The 19,866-nt window shown below is 51.3% G+C and overlaps 1 protein-coding gene across 7 annotated transcripts in view; it reads left to right on the top strand.

Annotated features, from left to right (window-relative positions):
• The window catches only part of FANCA (FA complementation group A), a 32,679-nt gene that overhangs the window by 12,082 nt on the left and 731 nt on the right, over positions 1 to 19,866 (top strand). For 3 of the 7 annotated variants that reach the window (XM_085589998.1, XM_085589997.1, XM_085590000.1), the window contains 28 exons: positions 544 to 654; positions 1,053 to 1,148; positions 1,241 to 1,300; positions 2,058 to 2,146; positions 2,539 to 2,599; positions 2,692 to 2,741; positions 3,801 to 3,877; positions 5,752 to 5,856; positions 6,311 to 6,453; positions 6,929 to 6,999; positions 8,109 to 8,208; positions 9,048 to 9,247; positions 9,376 to 9,472; positions 9,735 to 9,911; positions 10,905 to 10,978; positions 11,511 to 11,639; positions 12,096 to 12,162; positions 12,384 to 12,550; positions 12,845 to 12,950; positions 13,773 to 13,832; positions 14,185 to 14,289; positions 14,900 to 15,012; positions 15,694 to 15,835; positions 16,887 to 16,949; positions 18,116 to 18,218; positions 18,588 to 18,663; positions 19,023 to 19,164; positions 19,708 to 19,797. In XM_085589998.1, coding sequence (XP_085446124.1) covers positions 544 to 654; positions 1,053 to 1,148; positions 1,241 to 1,300; positions 2,058 to 2,146; positions 2,539 to 2,599; positions 2,692 to 2,741; positions 3,801 to 3,877; positions 5,752 to 5,856; positions 6,311 to 6,453; positions 6,929 to 6,999; positions 8,109 to 8,208; positions 9,048 to 9,247; positions 9,376 to 9,472; positions 9,735 to 9,911; positions 10,905 to 10,978; positions 11,511 to 11,639; positions 12,096 to 12,162; positions 12,384 to 12,550; positions 12,845 to 12,950; positions 13,773 to 13,832; positions 14,185 to 14,289; positions 14,900 to 15,012; positions 15,694 to 15,835; positions 16,887 to 16,949; positions 18,116 to 18,218; positions 18,588 to 18,663; positions 19,023 to 19,164; positions 19,708 to 19,797 — 2,874 coding nt within the window. Of the gene's footprint in view, positions 1 to 543; positions 655 to 1,052; positions 1,149 to 1,240; positions 1,301 to 2,057; positions 2,147 to 2,538; positions 2,600 to 2,691; positions 2,742 to 3,800; positions 3,878 to 5,751; positions 5,857 to 6,310; positions 6,454 to 6,928; positions 7,000 to 8,108; positions 8,209 to 9,047; positions 9,248 to 9,375; positions 9,473 to 9,734; positions 9,912 to 10,904; positions 10,979 to 11,510; positions 11,640 to 12,095; positions 12,163 to 12,383; positions 12,551 to 12,844; positions 12,951 to 13,772; positions 13,833 to 14,184; positions 14,290 to 14,899; positions 15,013 to 15,693; positions 15,836 to 16,886; positions 17,094 to 18,115; positions 18,219 to 18,587; positions 18,664 to 19,022; positions 19,165 to 19,707; positions 19,798 to 19,866 lie in introns of those variants that run through there. The other 4 variants (XR_014958025.1, XR_014958026.1, XR_014958024.1 and 1 more) reach the window with 4 other exon arrangements.

Raw genomic sequence — 19,866 nt, 5'->3', positions numbered from 1 at the left:
TCTGCTCTGGAGTCAGGCTGGGAGAGCTGGGAATGCTCACCTGGAGAGGAGAAGGATCCAGGGAGAGCTCAGAACCCCTGCCAGGGTCTAAAGGGGCTCCAGGAGAGCTGGAGAGGGACTGGGGACATGGGATGGAGGGACAGCACACAGAGAATGGCTTCCACTGCCAGAGGGAAGGGATGGATGGGATATTGGGAAGGAATTCCTGGCTGTGAGGGAGGTGAGGTCCTGGCACAGGTGCCTAGAGCAGCTGTGGCTGCCCCTGGATCCCTGGAAGTGCCCAAGGTCAGGTTGGATGGGGCTTGGAGCAACTTGGGCTAGTGGAAGATGTGGCAGGGGTTTGGATCTAGGTGGTCTTTAAGATCCCTCCCACCCAAACCATTCCATGATTCTATAAACTTTCTCTGGAGACTTTTCTGCAGAAAGATTCTCCTGACAGAAATGGGATTTTTGGGATTGGTGTGCTCGGTTATGGCACTGCTTGGATGAGGATTCTCTCCACGCTGAAAGGCTGTCTTGCCATTTTCCTCTGTTTCATTTCAGGCTTCCTTTGGGAATGCTGGTGGCCACCACGGGAGCAGTAAGAAATCTCTGGTTTTCCTCTTGGAGTTCCTGTCAGAGCTGGTGCCCTTTGAAGCTGCACCATACCTGAAGGTGAGAAGGTGCTGGCAGAGATGGTTTTCAGGTCCAGAACTGCCCCAGAGTGACTGTCCTTGTGCCTTTCAGTAGATTCAGCTCATTATAAGTGCTGTTATAGTAATTGCATTACTTCTGGTTCATTATTCAAACCCTTTTCTTCCTGCAATAAGGAAGGATAAAATTATTTTATTGATGGGGAAAATTCCTTCCATGGGATTAAGTTTAGGCGCTTCACTGATTTTGTTTGTTTGTTGTTGGGAAAAATTATATCAGTTGCCATGAAAATGATTGATCCTTAACCAAGCAATAATGCCTTCTCTGGGGAGTATTTGAGGTGAGCATTAGTCAGAACGAGTTAGAATTTTACCTGGTGTCCTGTAACAACGGCAAGTCTCGTGGTTGTCACGTTTCAGGTGCACATCATGTTCCCACCCTTTGTGCCCAGCAAACACCGCTCCCTGCTCTTGGAGTACATCACCCTGGCCAAAACCCGACTGGCCGACCTCAAGGTCAGGAAAGGTTGAAGTCTTTTGAGAAGAGTTCTTTCTGGGTCTGTCAAAGCCTGCTGTGTGTGACCACCTGCACCTCTGACCTCCCACAGGTGGCCATAGAGGACATGGGACTCTACGAAGACCTCTCTGCCCCCGGGGAGGCTGTGCAGGTACTGCTGCTCTGTGTCCCAGTTTGCTCATCACCCACGTCCCTTTTCCTCTGGAAAAGCACTGAGGTTATCAACCTCCCTGCCATTCCAAGGCTGAGTGTGCTGCCAAGTCTCCAGCTTTAAGCCAGAGGTTTCAGTGGCCATAAACACACGATCTCCCCAGTTTTCATGAAAACTGGAGTCACATTTTATAGGTATCTTGATTCTTTTTGGTGGAGCACTCCATCTCTGTTGTGTGGGACTAAAATGTGGGTATTCAAAAGAGATTTTGGGGTGGAATCTACACTCTGCAGTTTCACACTGTGAATCATGATGAATTTTAGGTAACAACAATAATTTATAAGGAAGTGTTTGGCTTTATTATTCCTTCCTACATTTTGATCAGAGGAAGAGGCCTCACTTACATGATTACATTAAATACAGGCTGGAGGCAGGGTAGCTGAATATAATACAAGAAACCCAGTCCTGTGATGAACTCACAGGCATAAGTGAGGATTTAATTTAATTTTTCAAAGTCTGGTCTGGTTTTCAGCTGAGAAACTTGTTGCAGCTTGAGGTGTCTTACAACTCAAACGAGAGAAACCCGGGGTGTCAGTGCCTCTGCCTGCAGGCACAGGCTGGAAGTGGAGATGATGTGCCTTAATTCCACATGTACAGCTAGAATAGAATCACAATAAAGCAAATTCAGAACAGAAAAGGTAAGTTCATCATCACCCTTGATTTCTCACATCTTTCTTCCATTCCTCGTGTGAGGCAGCCCCAGGCCCAGGCTCTCCGTGATGTTGAAAAGGCCCTTCAGATATTTGAAAACACCAGGAAGATCCCAACCTCTGTGATAGAAGCCAGGTACTGTGTGCTTCTCAGCTCCTCCTGGGTTTAGCTAGAATAATAATAATAACAATAATTGTAGAAGCCAAGTCTGAATCAAAATAAGGAAACAAGAAAATTGAGGATGTGAGCAAGGGAGATTTGGGGAAGTTCTTCCCACTTCCTGAGGAGTCATCTTAATAGAGGATATTTGTGGGGAGAGTGAAAAGGCACATTCCCCTGTGCAAAAGAAGTCCAAAATTATTACAATATAAAGCAAAATGAAATAAATTAAAAACCACTGGCTAATCTGAACCTAGTTTGTCTGTGGTCATTCACGTTACCATGAACATCAAATTAACTCCTGAGGTGTGGAGATGGAACTTTGGACCTTTGGCATTGTTAATACTTTGCTCTGTTTATTTTCTCAGCATTTTCAGACGACCATATTACACTTCCTGGTTCCTTCCAGCTCTGCTCAGGCCCCGTGTGGTCAGTATTTGGCTTTTTTCTCTGCCCCTCCCATTAGCTGTGTGTTTGCACACAGATAATTTGCCCCTGACCTGCCTTTTCCTCTCTTGCAGCTCCCTAAAACTCCAGATGGACGCATGGCTTTTATAGACTCCTTAAAGAGGTATTCAGACATCCCAGTGTTGTTTTCTGTGCTGCTGGGCTTTCTTTTTGGGACATTTGATATCAGGTTATCAGAGGCTTTGACGCCTTGCTTACAACCAACCTCTTGGCAGGGCTTGGTGGCCCAGGTCTGTGGCTTGCACGTTGTGCATGGAGGATCTTATCTGTGCAGTCTTTAGGTGTGTGTAATTAGTCCTCTGGCCACTGTGAAATCATTCTTTAGGAGTCCCTCTGGCTCCAGGCCAGATACATTTTTATGCAAATCTTGAAGGATACAGCTGAATATAAAATTTCCCCAGGAATATGAGCTCCCTCTGTGAAAGGCTCTTTGGGAGGGGATAAGGAGGGAGTGAGAGATGAAACTTAAATGTCTGTTAATGCTCAAGGGGCACCAGGGTGATGCCTCAGGAGGACACAGATCCTCTCAGAACTCCAGCTGGCCCTGCATGCGTGTTTAAATGTGCTTTTCTGCACTGCAGGAGTAGCTTTAGTTTACATCCAGTAGTTCCTCTGTAACCCCTCATGAAGGAAGAATGTTTGCAACACTGCCTGCAAATGAGGTGCTTGGCCCTGCCTTGTCATTCCAGTCTGGCTCTAAAATTAAAGGCTGGATCATTTAGTGAAATTAAAGTTGTAAGGGAAGCAGCTGAGTTCTGGGGAGCCTCGTGGGACGTGCTCTTAGCAGTAAGTGCCTGCCCTGCAGAGAAGAGGTCACACCTTGGTCTCAGCACGTTCGTGTTTTACATCTGTGAATGCTGCATCTCACAGCTCACACTCTTATGGGGTCTTACACATCAACTAGATATGAAACAGGCATTAAAATATGAATTAATAACATGTACAGTATTGGGTTTTCATGTGCTACACGTGTGCAATGCTTGCTGTGAAAGCCCTGGGTAGAAATCTCTGCCCCTCATGTCAGTTGATTAAAAAATGCTCCAGATGCTCTTAATGCTTCAGAGTCCCTCTAATTACATTTCATAGAAGGGCTGTTGTTTGTGCTTATTTAATAAAGGCAGTTTGTGGTTATGCAGGGTAATGCATCTCTTCTTTTCCACAGAGCTGACAAAATACCTTCAAACTTGTACTCCACATACCTGCAAACCTGTCATGCTATGAAAGAGAAGGTGTTACAAGGTAAAAAATACTACATTTACTGTGAAATGTTAATTTTTCCACTGCTGCCCTCCCGAATTGAAAACTTTCATAGATTTATGGCTGAATAGGTATTTAATCCATATAAATAAGTGTTAAGTCCTTTATGTTGCACGGAGGTGTTAAATTCTTACTCCTGCAATGACTTTTTCTGCCAGCCCTGCCTGGGTGGGATTTTTGCAGTCCCTGGGAGCCCTGTGCAGTGCTGAGGCTGCAGATGATGGCTGGGCCTGAGCTGGCTGAATTCCACCTCCAGGACCTTTCCATGAATCAGCGTTTGCAGCCTGAGCTTCTCAGCCCGGGCTGGGAATTGCTGTGCTGGGAGCCTGCTGTGCTGATCCCTTGTGCAATGACCCTTGTGCTGTCCTGGCACCCTCTTTTAGGAGGGGATTAGGGAGATCTGGGGGGGCAGGAGGGGCTGGGAAAGGGATTGCAGCTCCTGCTTTACAGATGTTTGGGTGGGAGGTGATCCCGGTCCCATCGCTGCAGCTTTCCTGGGGCAGGATTTTGGATATTGAGGGTGTTTCATGAGCTCTGCTGTTCCTGTCAGCCAGTGGGGGTTTCAAGCACACCTCCCAATGCTCTGCACACAATGCAAAGGTGGGGCTGGGCAGCAGAGGTGGCTCCCAGAGAGAGCCTGGTGGGGATAAGTTACAGATTCCTGCTCTGACTATGAGATCGATCTGTAGCCAAGCCCTGCTCGGGGCCTTTGGAGCCTTCTGGAGGTGCTGTGGCTGGAGAGGCAGGGCAGAGCCATCCCTGGGCACTGCAGATGTGCAACAGATGTGCAACAGATGTGCAGCAGGCCGGGCTGGCCGAGGGGTTGGCTTGTCAACCATGGGATGGATCCCTGATGGGCTGGATCCCTGCGGGATGGATCCCTGCAGGATGGGATGGATCCCTGTGGGATGGGATGGATCCCTGCGGGATGGGATGGATCCCTGCAGGGCTGGATCCCTGTGGGATGGATCCCTGCAGGATGGGATGGATGGATTCCTGGGGGCCAGGATGGATCCTTGGGGGCCAGGATGGACCCACAGTGTCCCAACACCTCCACAGGCTCCCGCTGGCCTCCAGTGGTGCCGTGTGCCGCCCTCCTGAGCAACCCTGTCCCCTCCTGTCCCCTCTATGATCCTGGCCCTGTTCCCTGCCCCATCCCCGGGCTTGGCACAGAGCTGGGATTTAGGACAGGATGAGCACTGGGCAGCCCCAAACCCCATTTGTCAGTGCTCGCTCCTGCACACGCAGGTGACTCAGTGGGCTCCCAACACCTCATTTTACAGCGTGTTTACAACCACCAGCAATGTCAACCTTTGTTATTTGCTGTTCTTGCTGCTGGGTGATTTATTCCTGGGCCCTGCACTAGAAGCTGTTCCTGTCTAACGAACTCTGGAGGGGTTTTGGGGCTGTGGCAGTCGCTGGTGGCATCTCTTTCTACTGGGAAAAGGAATTTTCTTTTATTCCCTCTCTTAAACAAAAAGCCAGAGTAACTTGGGACATCTGGAGAAGCTGATGATGTATCTAGCTGTAATGTCTGTCTCTGCATTCTGAGCCTGACTCCAGTCTTGAGGACAGCAAATGTTTCTGTGAGGGGCAGAGCTAAAGGAAGTGGGAAGAAAACTCTGAAAACAAAACTTTTTTTGCCTCTCGTCTTTAAAAACTGAGTTCCTTTTTGCAGCTAGGCATAAACCCATAAATTATTAATTAAATAGCACTTTCTGAGTGTAAAAACAAAGCTCTGTGTGTGGCAGACTGACAGTTTGGGGTTTTGTTAGAGCTTCAGGAAAAGTAAATTCTGCTTCTGCAGAAAGTGCACGCAGAGATTGCTGAATGCATTTCCTCTCCTCCTTGCCTAGATGACTCCAAAGCGGAGCCCAGCCTTTCCAAAGAGCCTTTTGAGCAGCTGAAGGCTGAACTAGCTGTGCTCAGGACTCTGGTTGTGGACCAGGCTCAGTGGGAAGGTATGAGGGAGCTGCTTCTCATTGACTGTCCCAAAAGCTGCCTGAATAAAGTGTGGCTGGTGCTGGCCAAAGGCACAGCAGGAGTGCAGCCACTGCTACCTGCAGCTGGTAATCCTTCCAGCTATGAATATGTACATTTTAATGTCTGATCTACTCCCATGCCTCATTTGGGGCTTATCTTTGTGATAATCACACCAGCCTCTGCTGCCCCTCTCCTGGGGCTCACCTGGTGACTCGGGCCCCTTTGGAAAGCATTTTCCCCTCTGGTGTAAAAACTTCTCCCGAGTTGTGAAAAAATAATGGTGGGGATGCTGACCCACCGTGTCCCAGCCAACATTTTTTGCTTATTAAAGCTTTTCCTAACACAGTTTTGAGTGATTGAAGTTGGTACTCTGCTTGTTCTGGCTGCTGCAGGGGCTGTGGGTGTTTCACCCCTGTCCCCCTGTCCCCGCAGAGGTGGCAGCGCAGCTGGCCGCGGTTTCAGACAGACTCCGCGGGGTCCTGGGGGACAGCAGCGAGGAGAAGGAAGCTGCTGCTCTCAATTCCCCGGTCCAGGTGGCCGTCCCTGCCCCCGGGCTGGCACCCTGCCACCAGAGCGTGAGTACCAGCTGGCCTGGGAGGGGCTGGGCAGGGAAAAATGCATCTGGATGGGAGGTGTGAAAGGCTGCTTTGTCTGCAGGAGATACACTTCTCCTTTTGTCTCCCTAAAGCTGCCCTGCACAGACTGTTCCTGTGTTTTAACCACCTGAAAGCTGCAGGATGACAGGGTCTGGAGATATTTTCTACCAGAGCAGTCCCTGTGATGAGCAAGGCTTTCCTCCAGAGCCTTGCCTACGTGTTTGTTGTGTGCTGGGGTCAGTCCTGAGCTGGTATGGGCTTAATTTTCCATCCTTAGTGGCAGTGGATCTGTACAACTTGTAGTGAATCTCATTGAACAATTTGTTTCCTTGTTTTAATGTCAGGAAATGTAATATATCAAAGCAGAAAACGAGGTTTAGGTATCCAGCCTGACAAGCAGGAATTAGCAGTGTGGGTTTTATTCCAGGTTTATTCCTGGTGCTTTTTCTTTCAGGTTGTTGATCTTCTGCTGACATCATTCTGCCAAACCCTCCTAGCTGCTTCCTCTTTTAACCCTCCTGACAGGTAAGATGGGACTCAAAGAGCAGGAGAACCAAAGCTGGGTGATAATCAGAATTCCAGCACTAGTGCAGGGCTGAGGAGGGGCTCTGGGTGTTCACAGCCCTGGTGCCAGGCTGGCAGCTGCAGGTGAGGTGTCTGCACTCCAAGAGCGAATGCACTCTGAGGCCCATGAGTAAATAAAACAAGTTTCTGCTCCGTTGTTACAGATCCCTTCAGCAAAGTGGCTTTTGGCTCTGCTCTGAGCTCTGTGCCAGGGGCTGAACACCCCCACAAACAGTGCCCAGGGTGGGGGATGGCAGTGAAGCCAATCCCTCTGGTGCTGGAATTCCTTCCCTGGCAAGGGCTGGGTGTGCTCTGGCCTGGCTGAGGAGGAGAGGCAGCAGAGCCTGTCCCTGGAGCTGCTGCTCAGCTCCTCCTCGTGTAGCAGGGCCTGTAAACATCACGGGCAGCATGTCAGTGGAAAATCACTTTGCTGGGCAACAAGGCTGTGCTGAGGAGCTGGCTGGGAGCCCAGCTGTCCTGGTACTCTCCCTGTGCCTTGGCAGCCAGGGCATCCTTCCCTCTCTTGCACTGCTGTGCCCCAGAGCAGATGAATCACTGCTAAAACCCTGACTGAAAACTCCCTGTGACAAACAAGAGTCCCAGGAAATGATGTCTGAACACAGCTGCCACCTGGTCTCCTCTGAGGCTGGGTTTTTCTGTTATCTGGGTGGGAAAATCCCTCCCTGCCCCTGCTTTACAGCAGGGCCTTATAGCAATTCCTTCCTGCTTTGTGTTTTGATCCCATTTATTGCTCTGCCTCTGTTCACCCTGTGCCCAGGCAGCTCCTCCTGTCCTTATTGTCACCTCAGAGGCCACTTTGGCCTTGGGAGGTGACAACAAGGATTTGAGATGCCATCCATTGTGTGAGGCAGGGCACTGGTGGGGGGTCTGTGGGGGTTCTCTGCTCAGGTTCCCCAAAAGTGCCCCTTCCTCTGAGCCTGTGGATGGAATGATAATTGTGCTGTGTTTACAGACAAGCCTGGATCAGCTCCAGGCTGTTTAAGCATTTTTAATTACCTGTTCCTGTGCTGGGGATGAATGTAATGAGCTTGTGGTTTCCCCTGCTGCAGGCAGGGCCCGTGCCTCTCCCTGCTGGTGAAGATGATGTGTGGACACAGGAATCTCCTGCCTGCCCTCCTGGCCAGGCTCTGCCAGCTGATTTATCACCAGGTCGGTTTTCCAGCCGGGAATGCTGTGGTGCTGAAGGCCGTCCTACCCCATTTCCTGACCTGGGGGGCATGGACCTGTCTGGGCTGCACTGTGGAGGGACTTCACTGCCCTCCAGGCTTCCAAAAAATCTATTCCTGATTTGGTCAGGGAGTACGAAGCTGCCCACAGGACCGTGAGGAGAATTTTTCCTTACAGAAATACCGCTTGTGGAAGGTTAATGCATTCTGAGACATTTTAACAGAAGCTAAAATAGGCAAGTTAGGGAAAGAGACAAAAGAAAAATGGTAGAATGCTTCATTCCTAAGCTTCCAGGTTGAAATATTCAGTAAAAATTTAAAAATAAAACGAAGATACTCCTGTCTGGGCTGCAGCAGCGTATGGTTTTGTTATTAAAGAATTGCTTGGTTTATTTCATCTATCCTGTGATATTGCAAGCGTGACAATAACAGGCTGATAGACTAAATTAGCTGTCAGAGAGGCTAAAAAGCCTCGAGGATCCCAAAATCTGAATTATCAGTGAATTATTTCAAGTTGCTCTATTACAGAAGCCTCCAGTTCTGCTGTGGGTTGTCTCTCATCTGCTCAGTTTTTGCTGCACTACTGGTGATCAGAAACAATGTTCTGCTCCTTCACTAAGCCTGAGTATTTTCAGAAAAGTGTTTTGGTACAAAAAAAGTTATTTCAGGAAGGTGTTTTTGTACAAACTGCACAAGTGAAGTATTACAGTATCAAAGATGAAATTTCAAAGTGTTACAATGAGACAAAATGTAAGAGTATTACCAATGAACTGTTATAAAGTTACTAAAGATATCTTTCCTGCTCTTCACTTTACCTTCCAGGGCCCTTCCCTCGGTGCTGCTCATGTTTTAGGACTGGCAGCTTTTGTGATCCACTTAAGTGAATACAGGACTTTAATTCCTGGTGTGGAAGCCAATTTTGGGGCCTCTCAGGCAGTTCCTGGAAAGGCCCTTTCTGTTTCAGAGTACTGGAGCTCCTTGCTGGTGTGCAGGACAGAAGAATCATTTGCCTTCTGCTTGAGGTGAGATGGGGCATCCACCCCCTCCCTGCTCCCCCAGGTTTTTGGGAAGGCTCCCATGGAGCATTTCCAGAGCTTGTGGAGGTGATTGAACCAACCAGACAATGGAGTTCTTTCCTTTTCTCTGTCAGGTTTTGCACTGCAGCAGCAGCTTATCTGATGTGCAAATTTTCATCCTGCTCTCATGAAGATTTTTGTGCCTTGATTCCTCCTGGCCTGATTAAAAAGGTAAAAGGGAAAAAGTTTTGCTGTAACTTAGGAGAAAATTCAGTCTCAGGTCCCTGTGCAAGTGACACTCCTACCAAGAAAACAGTGTAGAAATACATTTCTGTGCCCTCCCCTCTTAGCCCTGGGTGCCTCTGCTTGTGGGGCAGCTGCACACAAGCAGAGGGGCTGCTTCTGGGGCAGCCAGTGCAGGATGTGCTGGTTTTATCCTTGTGCAGGATGTGCTGGTTTTATCCTTGTGCAGGATGTGCTGTTTTTATTCCAGCTGCAGCACCTCATGCCACGGCTGTGCTTGGAGGCTCGGGGAGTCCTGTGTGAGGAGGCCAAAAGTGCCCTGAGCTGGAGTTCCCTGTCCTGCCCCTCTCTGAACTACAGGAGAGCCAGCCTGTGCTTATGGAGGCAAGCAGGCTTCCAGGAGCTCTTGAAGGAAAAAACATTCCAGGTAGAAATCTTTTCCATCACCTAAATTTACCCTCTAATTCTCACTTTTTTAGATCTGCCCTTTGCAGTTTCCTTATTGGTGATCAAAAGCTTCTTGTAAGAACTTAATTCCTGAAAGTAAGAACTAAACACCTGAAAAGTTGTCTGACAGCTGAGTCATGTAGGCTCGGATGGGTGCTGGGTGTTGTTTGATGGGGATGATAAGGTAGAAAGAGAAAACCAGAGGTAAAACTTTTGTGTCCTACTTCTTGGAAAAGCAGGGAGCTTGGCAAGCTGTAGAAGCTCAGGAACTGCAGAGCAAAGGCCTGTCCATCACCCTGGCTCCCTGCTGTGCTCTCTGGGAAGTGCTGGAGAGGCAAATAACTGGAAATCCTTGCTTTGTGTACATGCCAATGTTCCCCTGAGCCACCTTGGGTTGCCTGGCTCATTCTGGCTCAAACCATCTCAGCTATTCCCTTTGTACCACCCTTGCAAAGTCTCTGATTTGACAGACTCTTATTTTAACCTACTTCCTCTAGAACCAGTTTGTCTTTGTGCAGAGGGGTTTGTGATGTTCTTAGAGTGACTCCTTGTGCTTGGCTCAGTGTCCAGGGCTGGAGCACCCTGTGTTATAACCTCCCTTTGATGCTCACACAGCCTGACTGAGCTGCTTGGCTCATTTTGCCTTTATTTCTAGTAACACACGTTCATCCTGGTACCTGGCCTCGGAGGTGCTGAGTGTGTTTGGAAATGTCAAAGGGGTGGGGGTGTGTGAGACAGGCTTTATGGGATTTCCATGAATTTTTGAAGGCCAGCAGGGTTTTAGCTTGAATTTTTTTATAAGAGAAACAGCACAGGAACTTCCTTGGGTTGATATCTTTTTTTTCATGTCTCTTAATCCACATGGAATTGTGTCTGGAGATTAAGTGAAGTGGGTTTTATGCTGGGCGGCAAGTTCTGCACAAGTTATTTCCCTTGCTGTTCTTCCCTGCTCCCAAATCCTGTTTTTTCCCAGCTATCTTTCAGAGAGTGGCTGCTGATGGAGCTGGAGGTGTGCCCTGGAAAGGACATTCTCTCTGCTGCAGAGAGGTAAGGGCCAAGGGGCTCTGTTGGAAAGGGAATAGCCCAAGAGTGTCCCATCAAAATTAGGGATCAGCACTGAAGATGAGGAAGTAAATCAACAGTTGCTGCAGGATACAAATGCCTGCTGCCTGCTGTGGTCTGTCCTGAGTTCAAGCACTGCTGGAATGAGTGGTGTGTGTTTTCACACACAAGGCCAGGCTGGACAGGGCTTGGAGCAGCCTGGTCTGGTGGGAGGTGTCCCTGCCCATGGCAGGGGGTGGGACTGGATGGGCTTTAAGGTCATTTCCAACCCATCCCATGGTTCTGTGAGGCTCACCCTGCATGGGCAGCCCTTCCAAAGCACTTGTCACAAACCCTCCCTGATTCTGGAAGCCAGAGCTGGGTGGGGTCTGCTGGAGGACTCCTTATGTCTCTACTTACCTGGAGCTCTTATCTGAGCTCACATCACTCATCACTCTCGATGTGTGAGCTTCCTTTTACTTCAAGGGAAGAGCACCATTCCAACAGATTTCCCATCTCCTCCTTTTCCACACTGCAGACAGGATTTCCATTACTGGGCCATCTATCAGAGGTACCTTCCTGCCCCTTCTGCTGCTGGTGGCTGTGATGGAGACCTGGAGAAGGCGTGTGGAGTCATCATCAATGCCATCCTGGATTCCTCACAGAGGTGTTCAGGGCCACGACTTCCCTTGCTGCTGGTGGCCCTGGGGCTGTGCACTGGGAGCTTGTCCCTTCCGTGGGGCTGGGGAAGCCATTCCTGCTGGTCTGGCTGGGAGGGGCAGCTGGTAGGGTGCCCTGTGTGACTCACCAGTCTGTGCATAAGCATCGTGCTGTGGGAGGCAGAGGTCTGGGGCTGCAGCCACAGAGAGGCCCTGGGCTGGCTGGCTGTTTAAAGCTGACTTTGTACTCAGCTTTGTGTGGCCCGACAAGCACCAATGCCCCGGGGGAGTGGCTGGAGCTGGAAAATGAGGAGGGAGCTTAGAGGAGAGCCACTGTCTCAGCTATAGCTTATTTAGGGCACAAAGTTTGAGCTCTGTGTTCACCTGAAGCATCTGGCTGTGTTTGAACTGTGCTTTTCCCTGGGCTGGCAGGGGCAGTGACCTCGTGTGTCCCCTAATTTCAGGCTGGACCTGGGTGGCTGTGGCCAGTCGAAGATGTCGGTCAGCCCCGAGATTCTCTGCAGGCTGCAGGTGATTTCAGACTCTGAGGTGGATGTTTAGTCCTTGAACTTGCCCAAACTATTCCCTCAATCCTGGCTGCTGGCGAGGCTTTATTCAGCCCTGACCTGTGAGCTGAGGTGGGGGGATTGGGAGGGTTTTTCTTGTTGATCTCTGGTTGCTTCAGAGAAACAAAGAGGGTTTGGGAGCAGGCTGGTGTATGGCCCTCACTGGTTTCCCCACACCTTGTTCAGGAGCTGGTGCTGGAGCTGAGGTGCAGGCCAAAGCTGCTTCCTGGCCACTCAGCTGCCCAGAGACATTTCCTGTTTGAGATCCTTCAGGGAAGACTGACAGGCAGGCAGCACGGCTCAGCTCTGGGAGAGCAGCTGTGGAGGCAGCAGGAGCTGCTGCTGCACAGGAGGTAAGAGCAGGCCTGGGCAGCTGGCAATGCCTCCAGCAGCACTGCTGCTCAGGGTGGGCTGGTGTGTGCAGCGTCCTCCCCTGTGAGTCCACAGCAAGTGACAGTGGCACTGCATGGCACAGGGACAGCTGTGCAAGGGATACTCATTCCCTGGCACCCACTGGAATTGGCTGTGTTTCCATGTGCCATCTTGGGCTACCAGTCGCCCCTGCCAGGCTGGATGTCACACATCTTCCTGGGGAGGCTGATTCTCTCCCTGACAGTAACCTGAGTTTTCATTCTTCCCTGCCCAAGGATTCTGGTGGGGCTGCCTGCATCCACCCTGATCACCATGTGTTGGAAAGGGAGCAAAACAGTGTTGGACTGTGACAGCTTCTTTTGTTTTGTCAACTCTGAGCTGGTAGGTGTTGTGAGCCAAATGGTGATTGCTCATTGGTAAATGCTCTAGACAAAGACCTTAAATTTGAATTTAGGGAAGGAGATCACATCCAAACTACCCAGAGAACGTGTGGCTGCCCCATCCCTGGAAGTGTCCAGGACCAGGTTGGAGCAACCTGGTCTATGCCCTTGGTCCCTTCCAACCCAAATCATTCCATGATTCTGTGACTTTTGGGTTAATTCATTCAGAGTTGAGGTGGCATTTGACACTATTAAGAGCAAATCCTTGGGTGTCACTTTGGTGGAGTGTGTTACAGACAAACTTACTCTTCTGGAGAGTCTTCTGGAGGCCTGGGAGGGGCTGAGCATGAGCTCTTCTCCAATCCCTCTCTCATGCCAGGGCCTTGAACTGTTTTGCTGTGGAGTGAGATCCTCCTCATCCTCCTGAGAAACATCCAGGGACATCCCTGCAGCTTTCTGGGAGAAGGTTGTTTGACTTGCAGGTCCCTCAGGACCCTGCTCTGTGCTCCATGGCAACCTGATTTCTATTTATTCATCCTGACTGGCCTTTCCAGGCCCTCCTGTGCTGTCATATTTGGCACAGCCAGAAACCTCTGTTCCCCCCAGGAGTGTTAATCCATCTGCTGTGCCACCCTGGGCTCCTGGGTGCCGGGGCTGTGCAGCTCAGCTCCGTGGGCGTGCCTTGCACAGAAGAGCTGATGTCCAGCACTCACAGGGTGCCTCTGTGCTGGCTGAGCCCTGAAATGCTCTTGGGAAATCCCATTCCAAAGGGAAGGAACGATGGTTTTGTTGATTTTGTTTCCCTGTCCATGTGTTCCTGCAGAAGAACGTCAGTTCCAGGGGGTACGCGCTCTCCTACGACATCACAGCTCACTTCTTCAGGGTAATGCTGCTTTTGTACTCTGCCTCACTGGCCCTGCTCAGAGCTTTGCTCCTGACACACGAGGTGCAGGAGGAGCTTTCCTCCTTTGCACCTTCCTTTTGAGAACTCGGTGTAATTCCAAGAAGAGCAGTAACCAGGAAAATGCGGGGGAGCAGCAGGAGGAGGTAGTGGTGGAGGTGAATTCTAATACAATGCAGCAAAGCTGGTGGGAGGAGGAGCTGTTGGTAGCTGTTTCTTTTGCTGAGCCGTGCTGACCCCTACAGTTGTCTCTGATCAGTTCACACACGCTCGGGAGGGACTGGAGCAGCAGAGAGGGATGTGTGGAGCCATCCTGTCTTCTGTCCTCTTCCAGGGCCTGCTGAGTGCCAGCCTGGGCTGTGAGGATGCAGCAGAAGGGGTCAACGAGGCTCTGGCCACGTGTCAAACCAAGTGTCCCGTGCTGCTCCTCTCTGCAGCGGTGACTGATCTCGTTCTGGTGCTCTGATTTTGGGGGGGATCCAGGCCCAGCTCAGAGAGCTCGTGTTAAACACTACCCAAGCGTGTAACTTCCAACAGAAACTCTCAAAGCCTTTGGAGATTGGCAGGGTGTTTTAGAGCCCTGATCCCACCTCAGGGTGTTGCCACAGGGTTTTGGCAGAGTGGGAGCTGGGAGGCTTCTCCTGGTGCCTGATGCACTGTGTGGGCTGGTTGTTACATCCAAGCAACCAAAATGCCCCAAAATCCCAGGTTTTATTCCCTTTCCTGTGTGTAACTCCTTGTGTGCAGTTTTACACAGGGATACACGTTTTGGTGCATGTGTTGAGCATCACCTTTATGGAGCAGTTCTTTCATTCTGGCTGCTCCTGCCAGGGGAGTCCCAGGGCCCTTGCTGTGAGCATGGTCACAACTGACCCTCTGCATTTGCAGGATGTGAAATTTCTGCCGTTTCTGATGTGTGCACGTACAACTTGGGCTTTTTCACTAAGGAGAGGGGAAGAACCCCTTTTTTCTCTGAGTCCCTGGCTGAGCCTGACTGCAGCCACTGAGCACCCCACTACTAATCTGCTGGTTTCCATCTTTGTCCCCAGCTTTGGTGGCCGAGGCTGGAGCCAGTGCTTTGCTCTCAGTGGAAGAGACTCTTTGGGGCTCCACTTGCAGAAGAACTGGACAGGCTGAGGGGCTGGCATGGCTCAGGTACCAGGTGTGTGTGAGGGATGGAGCAGGGAGCTGCTCTCCTGGAGGGTGGAATGCTCTCGTGGGCTGAGGCTTGCAGGACAGCTCTAGCCAGACTCCTCTGGAGGGCCTAAACTCAAAATGGGTCGTGCTAATGATTTAGTCTGGCCCTAGGTGTGATGTGGGTCAGAGTGCTTCCCCATGAGGACAAGGGAGTCTCTGCAGAGGAGGCAGAGCAAAGCCTTAGCATGGTCTTGAGTCATTCCCAGGAGCTGCCACACCCTTTGCTCCCTGCATTTGGGGAATCTGGGCTCCTGAAGCGCTCACTGGCTGCTTGCTTCCTTCTTTACCTCTGCTCACACTGTCAGTGCCCTGCAGCTTTTCTCCAGAAGCTGGGAATTTATGTAAGGATCCCCTTGCAGGTTATGGCAGGTGATAATCACATGCTTCTCTAGTGTAGTTACTGCCTGTCCAACTGCTGATAAAAGAGATTTGAGAATGCTTCCGTCTGCTACTAGGCTTTGGCTTTTTTACAGCTGTCTCCATGTAGCACCCAACTACAGGGAAAACAATGAAGAGAATGATTTATTTTCTTGGCTCAGTCACAAACTTGCACCTTTGCCCAAGTCCCCGATTTCCTCCTCATTCACAGCAGTACTTTCCCCTTTTTTGACCTGCAAACCCATGACCTGTTTGTTGTGTTTGCCAGGTTCCTTTGTTCAGGAGCAGCTTTCCCTGTGTCTGACCCCCCTTGGCTCTCAGCTGCCTTCCTGCATGGTGCCATCCTGCAGCAGTCACCACGAGGACGAGGGACAGAGGCACTGCAGAGGCTGGGGACTGATGCAGAGCAGGCAAGGCTGGGTGCATTTCGTGTCTCTGCTCTTCCCTACACCTGAAAACCAGGAACAGGAGGTCTCTAACTGAGAGAAGTTGTCCTGAGATAGTGCTGCATCCCTGGTAATCCCTGTTGGGAAGTGGTGCTGGTGGATAGTTGGCAAAACGTGGCTGTAATTTGCCAGTTGCTAAATTCTTATCCTGAAGGCAAAGTTGTGCCAAGCTTAAACTTTTACCTCAGACTCTGGTTCCTGTGAAGTCTGGGAGGGCTGTTCAACAGCTGCTTTACAAACTGAAGCTGGAGAGTGCCCTGCAGAGAGGGAGAGCTCCATCCATGGTGTGCCAGGATTCCCTCTCCCTCCAACAGCAGTCCTTGTGGATTTTAGCTTGGCAACCTGGCTGGAAAGTTAAGGAGATGCAGGAAGTTTGTGAGACAGCAGTGCAGGCATTTTAAGGGCTCTGGGAAGTTGTGCTGGGATTCCCAGAGACAGATTTCCTGAGGGTTTTCCCAAGTCTGGTGCAGGAAATGGCTCAGCAGGTCACCTCAGTGCAAGGGGAATTCTCTGGGGGGCTCTGAGGAGGAAGCTGGGCTGCTGCCCTGCACTTCTGGCTGTTGATTTTCCAGGGAAGAGCCAGGGTCAGAGCTCAGCATGGAGAATGTCCCTGTGCCAGAGGGACACAGGTGACAGTGCTGAAGCAGAACCTGGGCCTCGAGTTTACTCTGGGGTTTTTCTGGGCAGCAGCTCCTCTTCCTGTGGGATTGTTCCTCCACTCTTTTTGCTGGTCTGGAGCCAGAAGCTGCCAGTCAGAAAATGGGGTCACTGGGTACACTTGGCACATAGGGAATAGCTCAGCTTTCCCCTCAGAATTCCTGGAGGGTGCCAGGGGGAATGAGAAGCATGGGAGGGCTGGGGGTAAGTGGGGTCCCAGCAGGTGAAGCACTCTGTGGTTCATCCAGGGCCAGGCTGGGAATGCACCTGGTGAAATGTTTTATTTCCTGAACTGCAAAGGCCACGTTCCAAGTCACCACTGCAGGCACAAATGACAGGCAGCCTCTTTTCCTTGCAGCTCCTTGTTGCTCTGCTGTTCTTCTCACTCCTGGATCTCATCTCAGCCAGAATAGCACCAAAGGTGAGTTCAACCCCAAGGGAATTCTCACGACTTCTGGATGTGTCTGATCAGCTTGGTTTGCTGCCCAAAAATGCTTTGTAGCAGCACTGGGAAGGCTGGGAGCTTGTTCTGCCAGGAGGAAGGGATCAGCAACACCTCAGACAAGCCTGCTGAAAGCCCTTCTGTTCCCATCAGATTAAACCTGAGTTTTCCTCTCACTGACATTATCTCCCCTTTCACTACTTTTATTTCTCCTCCTGGATGATTTATTATTTCCAGTTTCCTGTTCAGACTTTACACCTCCCAGGTAGTGCAGGAACCTCATGTCTCACTCAGCTTTTGTGTAGCCTCTCACATCTGTCAGACTGATGTTTTTCCTCAGGCTGGAATGTGGTACTTCATGGGAGAAGGGCTGCCCGGGAAGGAGGAACATTTGTTTCCAAATGGTTTAATGCTATTTAGTGAAGGAGCAAAGATGACAGGCTGCTTCCAGCAGCTGCCTGCCCTGAGCATCCTGCTGCCTGTGAAGGCTTGTTTCTGTCCCTTTGCTGTCACCTCAGCTTTGAAGTGCAGCCATTTGAGGAGTCACCTCACAGATGGGATCAGGGAGCAGATTCGAGGCAAGAATAACCATTTGGTCTCAGTCTGCCCGTGGGAGAGTCTGGGGGAAGAGCCAGGGAGGAGAGAAACATCCTGAGCAGACAGAGCTGAGAGGTTAATCCATGTGAAACGAGTAAAGAAAAAAGAAACCCCACAATAATCCCAGGACATGTTGTCACTAGAAAGGGCAGAGGGGATGGAAGCTGCTCCACGGGATGGGTGAAGGATGTGCAGTGGTCTCCTGGTTAATCCAGGTTGGAGGGCTTGGAGCAACCTGGTCTAGTGGAAGATGTCCCTGCCCATGATGGAGGGGTGGATTTAGATGATCTTTAAGGTCCCTTCCAACCCAAACCATTCCACGGTGCAGCTTTCCCCTGTCTCAGTGGAGCCCTGTGGTGGCCTGGTCAGTGAGGAAGACACTGCCTTGCTCTGGTGCCCAATTCCCCTGGGGGAATCCAGGCTGCCAGGTGAGGGGAAAGACTTGGGGTAAATTCTCAGGTCCTTTAGCAATCTCTTGTGGGGGTTCCTTCCTGCTTGAATGCAACCACAGCCCAAGAGGAACAAGACCTCTCCTTTCTGACACCCAGGAAGGAGTGGATTTCCAGACATCTCTGGAATGGTCCCAGCAGATCCTGCAGTGCCTGGAAGGGAGGGGCACATCCTGGCCACTTCTCTTCCATTCAGAGGGAGGTGAGTCCTGGCCCCAAGGGCTGGAAGGACGGGTGACCCATCCCTTGGGTTGGAGTGTCCCTGTGAGAAGGGGCTGCTGGGCCTTTGGAAGCAGCACAAAAAACACTTGTGTGAGAGCTGAGAACATCCTGCTCCTATCCCCGAGCATGGCAGGCCCAGCTGATGATCAGGAATTACTGAACTCAGTCTTGCCCCTGCTGGTAGAGAAAGCCTGAGGGGACAACTCGCTTCTTTTGCTGGTCCCACCCCCAAGCATCCTTATTTATTGTGGCCTGGAAGGAAAGTGTGCAGCCCCTGTGCAGCCCCAGAAGCAGGAAAGGCGAGGTGAGGCCCTCTGAAGGTGCTCAGTGCTTCTCCCTGTCCTTGCAGACCCTGGGAAGGGCCGTGTCCTGCGCAGCGCGGCCTCGCAGCGGCACACCCGGCTCCTGCCCCTGGCCTTCTTCAGGTACCCCCCTGCCGGGCTGGGAGGGAGCACGGGGGGCATGTGGGTGCTGCCTGGCACCCACAGCAGCTGGCATGCAGGTAACAGCACTGCTGGCCTGCAGGTGAGCACAGTTACCTCTCTCTGAGCCGTGCAGGACAGAACCTCAGCAGGCACGGTGCTGTCTGAGGAGCCCTGCACCTTTTGCTGAAGAGCTTTGCCAGAAGTGTCCCTGTGCTCCAAACACAAGTTTTTGGACCAGCTTTGCTTCCTGGGGTGGCCTTGCACGCCATAGGACTCAAGTCAGACAGGGCAGAGCAGCCTCGTGCCTGTGTGTGTCCCATGGACCCAGAGCTAACAGAGCCCCTGTGTCACCCCTCCAGCCTCAGGCCCAGCTTCCACCCAGAGCTGCTCCAGCGGGAGCCCGGCTTCCTCAGCGTGGCACTCCAGATGTACATCCAGCTGCTCCAGCTCTTTGTGGAAGGGGAAGTCCTGCCACAGTCTGATCAACACCCCACAGAGCAAGTAAGCAAAGCCTGGACTCTTTTTTTTTTTCTCCTGTTATAGACTCCCAGAATGGTTTAGGTTGGAAATGACCTTAAACCTCATCCTGTTCCACCCCTGCCTTGGGCAGGGACACCTTCCACCAACCCAGAGTGTTCCAAGTCCCAGCCAACCTGGCCTTGGACACTTCCAGGGGTCCAGGGGCAGCCACAGCTTCTCTGGGCAACCTGTGCCAGAGAAAAATTTCTTCCTAATATCCAGTCTAAATCTACCCCTCTCCAGCTTAAAACCTCTTGTAACTGATCCTATTCTTTAGCTCTTCCCCTGCAGCAGCACTTGCAGCATCTCTCTTATTCCCACCTTCCATGCAGAACAGAGGGAACTCCTGCAGGTTCCTCATGCCCTGGGGCGGAGAGGAACTGCTCCCAAACCCAAACAGCCCCCTGCCCTCTGAGCTGTGACAGCCTCGGGCGTGCCGTTGTGGCTTCTGCTTCTCTTCTAAGCAGGGACTGGGCTGAGGGTGGAGTTTTGCCTCCATGGCCGTGTCTCTCCCGTGTCGTGCAGGATCCCTTGGAGCTGATCTCTGCAGCCCGGCAGTTCCTGCTGGGAGCCATCCCACACTGCCCTGCCCAGAGCCTTGGGAACACACAGCTGGTAGGTGCAGTGCTCCCCTTCTGTCCCGGCGTGTGAGCTGGGAGTGCTGCTGGGGCTCCCTCGGGCACT

This window comes from Lonchura striata, chromosome 11 (genome assembly GCF_050655825.1).
Source record: "Lonchura striata isolate lonStrDom1 chromosome 11, ASM5065582v1, whole genome shotgun sequence".
Lineage (NCBI taxonomy): Eukaryota > Metazoa > Chordata > Aves > Passeriformes > Estrildidae > Lonchura > Lonchura striata.
This window is presented reverse-complemented; position numbering and strand designations above follow the sequence as displayed.